General features: G+C 38.4%; 1 protein-coding gene across 1 annotated transcript in view; it reads left to right on the top strand.

Moving 5' to 3' along the window:
- LOC107656211 (stabilin-2-like) overlaps positions 1-9,026 on the top strand; it is a 35,302-nt gene that overhangs the window by 22,033 nt on the left and 4,243 nt on the right. Inside the window, exons 46-58 of the mRNA XM_016443977.1 lie at positions 3,960-4,109; positions 4,214-4,354; positions 4,487-4,546; positions 4,745-4,921; positions 5,836-5,925; positions 6,024-6,170; positions 6,385-6,444; positions 7,196-7,319; positions 7,559-7,708; positions 7,803-7,907; positions 8,020-8,127; positions 8,209-8,402; positions 8,514-8,655. Of these exons, the coding sequence (XP_016299463.1) occupies positions 3,960-4,109; positions 4,214-4,354; positions 4,487-4,546; positions 4,745-4,921; positions 5,836-5,925; positions 6,024-6,170; positions 6,385-6,444; positions 7,196-7,319; positions 7,559-7,708; positions 7,803-7,907; positions 8,020-8,127; positions 8,209-8,402; positions 8,514-8,655 (1,648 nt within the window). The remainder of the gene's footprint in view (positions 1-3,959; positions 4,110-4,213; positions 4,355-4,486; positions 4,547-4,744; positions 4,922-5,835; positions 5,926-6,023; positions 6,171-6,384; positions 6,445-7,195; positions 7,320-7,558; positions 7,709-7,802; positions 7,908-8,019; positions 8,128-8,208; positions 8,403-8,513; positions 8,656-9,026) is intronic.

The following is a 9,026-nucleotide window of genomic DNA, read 5'->3' as shown; positions in this document are numbered from 1 at the left end:
CATGAAAAAGGGAAAAAAAAAAAAAAAAAAAAAACGACAAATCATACATACCAAATAACATTAACTAGAAAGCCAAGAATAACCCAAGTGTTGTTTTAACTTTTAAGGGCATTTTACACCGTACCTGGCAACTTTGAGTTCTCAGTTTATTTTCAATGGGAGAGAGACGGAGAGAGACAGAAGGTAGCGCAGCTCATCAGCAAACAAAAAAAAAAAAAACATTACACTTTAAAAATTAGTTCCCACTAGCACAGGGCTGGGCAGCTTCGGTCCTGAAGGGCCACTGTCCTGCAGATTTGAGCTCCAACCCTAATCAAATGCACCTGAACAAGCTAATCAATGTCTTCAAGATCACTAGAAAGCTACAGGCAGGTGTGTTTGATTGGGGTTGGAGCTAAACTCTGCAGGACAGTGGCCCTCCAGGACCGAAGTTGCCCTGCACTATTAGTGGGTATTGCTGCATTGGAGTGAATCGCACCGCCTTGTATGGAAATACATGAGGCAAGATTGCTAGCCGCATTCCACATACTGTGCAAAATGAACCTCAACGGTTTAGTAATTGACAAACTTGGCAAAAGACATTTTGAAATTAAATAAAGTTACCAGACTTTCAAGCATCAAAGATAGCTACCAATGAAAAGTTGAGGCATGAACCGGCTTGTGAAGGTACATAGGCAGCAGTGTGATTGGATAAAATGCTGAGTGGAGAGTAATGGGTGTCCAATCATGCTGCTGGAGGGCCACAGTCCTGCAGAGTTCAGCTTCAAACCCATTTAAACACCTTAACCAGCTAATCAATGTCTTCTAGAAACTTAAATGTGTGGTGGCAGGCCAGAGCTAAACTCTGCAGGACACTGGCTACGTTTACATGCAACCAAATAATCTGTTTGTAATCGGATTGACGGCTCAACCGGACTGAAAAGCCTTCATGTAAACACCTTAATCGTGTTAACGTGAAATTTCGATCGGATTGAAGGGGGTGGTTTATTCCTTTTAAAATACGATTGAGAGTGCATGTAAATACTTGATCCGGTTGAACCCCGAAACTGAAAGGACTGCGCATGTGCAATGATGCAGAAATAGCATTATGACGTATGACGAGTGGAACGAACAGCTCTTCATTTTGAATAAAGTGTTGTATAAATGCATGTCCTGTCATTATAAAACTCTCCTTTCACTCTGCAACTGAAGTGGAGCAGGACAACCTCCCACCAGTCCTTGTTTTGGATTATCCACAGGCAACCCGTCCCACTAGCACAGGGCTGGGCAGCTTCGGTCCTGAAGGGCCACTGTCCTGCAGATTTGAGCTCCAACCCTAATCAAATGCACCTGAACAAGCTAATCAATGTCTTCAAGATCACTAGAAAGCTACAGGCAGGTGTGTTTGATTGGGGTTGGAGCTAAACTCTGCAGGACAGTGGCCCTCCAGGACCGAAGTTGCCCTGCACTATTAGTGGGTATTGCTGCATTGGAGTGAATCGCACCGCCTTGTATGGAAATACATGAGGCAAGATTGCTAGCCGCATTCCACATACTGTGCAAAATGAACCTCAACGGTTTAGTAATTGACAAACTTGGCAAAAGACATTTTGAAATTAAATAAAGTTACCAGACTTTCAAGCATCAAAGATAGCTACCAATGAAAAGTTGAGGCATGAACCGGCTTGTGAAGGTACATAGGCAGCAGTGTGATTGGATAAAATGCTGAGTGGAGAGTAATGGGTGTCCAATCATGCTGCTGGAGGGCCACAGTCCTGCAGAGTTCAGCTTCAAACCCATTTAAACACCTTAACCAGCTAATCAATGTCTTCTAGAAACTTAAATGTGTGGTGGCAGGCCAGAGCTAAACTCTGCAGGACACTGGCTACGTTTACATGCAACCAAATAATCTGTTTGTAATCGGATTGACGGCTCAACCGGACTGAAAAGCCTTCATGTAAACACCTTAATCGTGTTAACGTGAAATTTCGATCGGATTGAAGGGGGTGGTTTATTCCTTTTAAAATACGATTGAGAGTGCATGTAAATACTTGATCCGGTTGAACCCCGAAACTGAAAGGACTGCGCATGTGCAATGATGCAGAAATAGCATTATGACGTATGACGAGTGGAACGAACAGCTCTTCATTTTGAATAAAGTGTTGTATAAATGCATGTCCTGTCATTATAAAACTCTCCTTTCACTCTGCAACTGAAGTGGAGCAGGACAACCTCCCACCAGTCCTTGTTTTGGATTCTCATCCACAGGCAATCCGTTTTGGGCGCAGGGAGGGGCATTTTTAATGTGTGATAAATATGAGCAGCACGGCACAGCGGTTTATATGTAGGCCTATATTTATCCATAAATGGATAAATATCAATTCTGCTGTTAAAAACAAATAAAGAAACCGTGTAGGAAAGTGGTTATGTGCAAACAGTGAGAAACTCTGTAAAAAATATTTGTGCAGTGTGCGCATGTAAAAAAAAAAAAAAATCCATTCCGATTTGAAGCTTGACATATGCGCACATCAACTCGATCACTTTATTTAGCGTTCATGTAAACACTACATTCAGATACATCAATCGGAATGAATTCAGTCCAATTGAACCAAACATTGTGCATGTAAACGTACCCATTGTGTGATGGTATGATTGTACATTGTGAATTGGCTCTCCAGGAGCAAGATTGCACATGCACGACTTTCTCCACTCAGCACAGTGAAAACAAATCAATAAAAACATTGTGGGTATTACTAGCTTAGCCAGACTGCATTTGGCCAATTCAGAGTTAAATTAACAGACCACATTTTAGGAATAATCAATTTAGAAAGGGATTTTAACAGTGTTCACAAACACCACAAACTGTTAAGACACCTTGATATATTCTACTTAATAAAACAGTAAGATATGGCATTACATTGAACAAAACTATGCTATACAACTCAAATGGATCGATTTGCTATGAGTCTTGCCGCATGGCCAAGTAGATTGAATATCTAGAGTTTGGTGATTTAAAAGGTATAGTTCAGCACCCCCTCCCCAAAAAAACTACTCAACTTCAAGTGATTTTAAATCCGTATGTCTTTCTTCTGCAGAACACAAATGATACTTGTTAGGATCCAAGCAACACTGGAGCTTTTTGAGTTCCATTGTATGGAGAAGAGCCAAAATCTCAATATTTTGTTCTACAGAAGAACGAACATCATGTGATTTTAGAACCACATGTCCCTGAACCAATTTGGCTAAGGCGTATCTTGTTAGAAACAGTTATACCATGAAGACCAAAACTTACCATTGCAGAATATCACAAAGCAAGCTGATAGAGATAAGGAAAAATTACCTCCTGCAAAACAGTAGGAAAAATATCTACACTTGAGTGAGGGATTCAACATTAAAAAAATAAATAAATAAAATTTACTCACCCCAAGGTGACCAGAAGCAAAAAAAGCTGCTAACTCTTACAGCAACTGACTAAACCGGCCAACTGCCTAAAGCTGGCTATTTAAATGTTAGCTTATATGATGCATGCAAACTCATTGGCTGACAAATTACATGCCTATTAGCTCGTTTGCATAGTATGCAATATGATTGGTTGACAAATTGCAAGTAGAGGACCTATCAGCTTGCGCCATGACTGGCTAGAAGATTATCCATCCATTCCTTGTACCATGTGACTGAACTTGAAGTCATGAAATAAACAAAAGTATGTCCTAATGAAATTGTCACTAAGATAAACTCAAGAATTGAAAAGGAAAATTACAAACTCGAAAGCAGAAAATATGGTTCATTGTCATGAATCAGAATCAGAATATAAGCTAAAATATGACTTGGACATATTTTCAACAGGTTTTATGTGATTCACCCAAATGGCCTTTGATCTACATGTCTACATCTACTCTGCCTCTTAATGAGTATCATGAATAGTAAGAGGAAACTGCGATGTGATAGCAGGTTTTGTGATTGTCACTGCTTTTGTTTAGGTTAAGGACATTGTAAAACGGACTCCTATGGAAATTAAAATCCTGAGGTACCACATTGTGGCCTGCCGTGCCCTCCTCCCAGAAGACCTTATGCAGCCTCGTAACCTGACCACACTTACTGGTGACATCCTCACCATTACATACTCTGAGGTACAGTGTGCCTGATGCAAAGATAACATTATCACAACTCAGTATGATGACTGCATAAGATACATATTATGCATATTATTGAAACACTCATTATTTGTTTCTAGGATACTATATACATCAATAACAAAGCCAAAGTGGTGTTCAGTGATCTGGAAAGTAGCAATGGGATTTTCCATGAGATTGACACTGTTCTAGTGCCCCCTGGTTTTCAGATTCAGAAAGACAGAGAACAAGACAGCACACCAGTATGTCCCCACAGGATTATTCTGACAATATTCTTTATTTTATAATGTCAAGAGTAATAATAAAGCAGGAAATTATGAAATTACACTGATAGATTTTTTATTTTGTTTGTCATTGTCTTTTTTTTCTGAAAGCGTAATCTCTCAGATGTGGTCAGTTTCCATGGCTTCAAGACATTCTACAAGCTTCTAGAGGTAAAATAAGCAAAAATATGTTGTTGTTGTTGTTGTTTTCTTTTTTTTCTAATACAATTCCACAAAAAAAGTGTCTAGGGTTCAGGTTTTTTTGTGCCTTTTTTTCTTTTATTATATAAAATTAAAAGTGTTATTTTTTAGAGGAACCCTCTATTTTCTAATAAAATCCAAATCTTATATTACCTTGTTTGTTTAAAGGACACAGATACGTTGAAGTTGGTGATGGATCCAATTCATCAGCCTGTCACCCTGTTCCTGCCCACGGATGCTGCAATGGCCGCCCTGGCCCAAGAGCAAAAAGACTTCCTGTATGCGATGCATAACCGTGATCAGCTAGCTGAGTATCTTAGATACCACATCGTGCGTGACAGCAAGGTTGGTCTCTATCCAGTGTGTTAAATTTTGTGGCAAGGGCATGGCTGTATTAATCATTTGTGCTGCGTCTCAATGTGCCTACTTATACTACGCCCTTAAAGTATGTCCTCTTTTGGTGAAGAAACAGTACACTCTTTTGAGTGTATAGTAGAAGAGTAGGCAAGCTTTGGGACATACTATCACGTCACACAACTGCGTCTTTAACGGACGCTCTGTCGCATAGATACACACACCCGGTCACTGTAAACTGGCCTGTCAATCATCTTGTCACAGTTAACATCCTCCACATTGCATTTCATTTAACTTCCTACCATACTGGAGAGAAAAGAAGTAGCACATTGATCTGCCAGTCACGGGTCTTTCATGCTGAGAACTCTGCTCATATTTTATGCATAATGATGCATTTAAAAGTTAACGACCAAACGGATGTTTCTAAAAGTTTACATTGCTGTTGCAGATTAAATATAACACAGATAACATTAAATAAATATTTTTTACCAGGTTAAATGTTGAATATTAGTAACTCAAACTCTTTTTTCTAAGCCTCTCTACCTAACCGCCGGTCGTACACGTCCGCCATGTTTGTAGTTTTTAACGCGTTTTATTCATGTTTGTAGTTCTGGACAGAATCCTTCACCAAAGCGCAATGGATTGTGGGCAATATTAGCCATTAGAGTGTGCACGGATCCACACTTCAAAAATCGACCTGAAATAGTAGACCATCCGGGGACTTTTGGCATACTCTTTTCAACATACTATGCTTTGGGACACACTTATTCTAATCTCACATACTATTTAGGATGGATAGTATGAACATTGAGACGCAGGGCAAGACTAATATAGTATGACAGGAAATTCAGTGTTGACTCCCTAATGCATCATTTAAATGTATTGCAATTTATTGTGTCTACTAGCTCTTGCCCTCAGAGCTTATCCATGCCAGCTCTTTAAAGACTCAACAGGGCTCAGATCTGTCAGTGGCCTGCATGGGGGAAGAGCATATCGTGAGTACTTTTGGAGAAACAAAAAACATTTGCCTTGTGCATTCAAAAAGCTGTTTCTTTAATAACTATGCATCATATCATGCATATTTACCCCTCAGGGGGAGCTTTATGTGAACCATAAAAGCTGTTGGATTATAAAGAGAAACCTTGATTTCAATGGAGGAATGATTTATGGCATTGACTGTCTGCTTAATCCTCCAAGTGTCGGGGGGCGCTGTGACTATAAGCACACCATTGATTTCACTGTGAGTTCCAGCAAAGTATTTTCACTTATTACATCTACTTGTAGTACTTTGTACAATGTGTGTAGTATGTAGTGTGCAGTTTGCATCAATGCTAAGGTGATCAGATCAAATCAATGTACCTTTCTTCCTTTTGGTATCTTGAACATTTATTTTTTATAATTTTTTATTTTTTATTATAATTTTTTATTTTGGTATTTTTTTGTTGTTGCAATAGTTGGCTTGCAGGTATTGTGGTCGTGCTATTTTGGATTGCCCGCTTGGAAGCAAGCCAAAGGTACTTTTTATTTTCATTTGAAGCCAAACCTTACTTTATTATATTATGGAGAAAAATATAAAAAAATATGAAAATTTGCCATCTATGTAGTCTGCTCTTATTAGATACTGTGGGTTTATTGTAAAACACCTACTAAATAGTGGTGCATTTTTTCCCTCCATTTTATATATTTCCTATTCAAATAGGAAGTTGGAGCAGGACATACCAATAGCCCTTACTCCTTTTATCACAGCTGTGAACCATGATTTGATGTTATAAAAGATTTCTACATCAAGTAAATACTGCTCATTTGAACTTTCTTTTCATGAAAGGATCCTGAAAAAAATGGATCATGGTTTACACAAAAATAATTAAAAAAATGTTTCTCGAAAACAAAATCAGCATATTAGAGTGATTTCTTAAGAATTATGCGACACTGAAGACTGAAAAAAATCAGCTTGGTCATCACAGTAATAAATTACATATAAAAATATATATTAAAATAGAAAGCAGTTTATTTTTATTGTAATATATTATTTTATTTTTACTGTATTTTTCATCAAATAAATGTAGCCTTTGTGAGCATAAGAGACTTCTTCAAAACATAAACATCTGACCAATACCAAACTTTACATTGACTCTTTTGTGTGTGTGTGTCTACTTGTAGGAGTAAATTGGCATAACAGCTATGTACTAAAAGCCTCATTTAAATCTAGTTAATTGGATACTGTATTAAAGAAAGAACACTAATTCAATTGTGTTTTCAATCTAGTCAGAACAAAAGTGTGTCCGTCCGAATTCACTGCTGTCTAGGGATTCAGGATGTCAATCAACATGTACAGTGGTCATATGGAAGCCCAAGTGCTGTTCCGGGTACTACGGCAGGGACTGTCTTGGTAAGCAGTGTCTTACTATTCACAGTAAACTGTTGACATAGACGAGCTATGCTGGTTCAATATAATACAACGGCTACAACAAGGCTACACACCCCTTTTGATATGTAAAAAAAAAACATTAGCCATTCATTTGTTACATCTCAAAAACCTGCCATTTTAACAAGGGTATGTAGACTTTTTATGGCCACCGTATGTAGAAAAACAGTTATAAGTTGATAAGAACATTTCCTGTTCTCCAGCATGTCCTGGGGGTCCAGGATCCCCTTGCCGTGACCATGGTAAGTGTGACGAGGATCATCTAGGCAATGGCACATGCACTTGTGATGCTGGATTCACAGGTGTAGCCTGTGAGCTGTGTGTGGATGGCCATTTTGGACCTGATTGCAAAGGTGAGACTTTTCAAAATAAATTTCAATTGATTAAATATAATAAATTATATATATAATATATAATTATAAACTTAGTTTGTGTCCTCTTCCTAAGCCTGCAACTGCACAGAACATGGATCGTGTGATGAGGGTCCTAAAGGTACCGGTTCGTGTTTTTGTGAAGAGGGCTGGACTGGTCTGCGATGTGAGAACAAACTAGGTACAGACCTTCTGGTTATTCTTTTGTTTTTGGGTTATATACCATACTAGAAAAAGACAAGCATTGCTTTATACCTGCAAGCCAATTTCACCCTGTGTTTCTGACGTTTCAGCCGATGGTCTTGTTTGCAATCCGGCTTGCCATGAGAAGGGCGTCTGCATGGAGAACAACACCTGTGTCTGTAAACCCTTCTATGAAGGAGACGGTATCACCTGCACAGGTACATGCATGAAGATCTCAATAGCAAAGTGATGACAAAACAAAAGTAGAAACAGTCTACTCACTCTTACCTCTTATGTAGCGGCCAATATGTGCAAGTACTGGAATGGCGGCTGTTCTAAGGATGCTCAGTGTAGTCAGAAGGGGGAGAAGGTGAGCTGCATGTGTCTCAAAGGTTTCTCTGGCGATGGCTTTGTGTGCACACCGGTTGACCCCTGTGCTGATGGTGAAAACAGCGGGTGTCACGAACACGCTACCTGCACCATGACCGGAGCTGTAAGCAGAACCTTCTCTTTCGTTATAGCTCTTTTAACAGAATGTGATCTTTATACAGATACATAAATCTTAACACATCCATAAACAGATGTAATGTGCATCTGTCACCAGGGAAAGAGGAAGTGTGAGTGTAAAGACAACTATATTGGCGATGGGATTGATTGTGAAGCAAAGCAGCTGCCAGTCAATCGCTGTCTACAAGATAATGGACAGTGCCATTCAGATGCTCAGTGCACAGACTTGCACTATGAGGGTATGTATTTTTTATATGCACTAGTGTTATAGCTAAAAATAAAAAAAAAAGTGGTATTATGACATGTGCTGGAGATGTTTGAAATGCTTTTTGCATAGTTCCTTATACTTATTTTACAGGATGAAGTTTATTTCATGCCTTAAATTACATGTTGCTCAGAGACTGACATGTTTGGCTTGTTGTTACAATCAGCTTTTGCATATTTGTTGAATTTTGAAAATCAAAGAAAAGAGTGGTTTTGATGCACAAAGTTGTTTTTATATTTATAAAATATTTATACAATATTATAATAAAAATATATACAATATTTATTGTCTCTTATAACAAAAATATTTTATTTAAACCAATGAAAATGAAGATCCTGTTAAATA

This window comes from Sinocyclocheilus anshuiensis, unplaced genomic scaffold (assembly GCF_001515605.1).
Source record: "Sinocyclocheilus anshuiensis isolate Anshui unplaced genomic scaffold, SAMN03320099.WGS_v1.1 scaffold183, whole genome shotgun sequence".
Lineage (NCBI taxonomy): Eukaryota > Metazoa > Chordata > Actinopteri > Cypriniformes > Cyprinidae > Sinocyclocheilus > Sinocyclocheilus anshuiensis.
The sequence above is the reverse complement of the archived record's forward strand: the minus strand, read 5'-3'. Positions and strand labels throughout refer to the sequence as shown.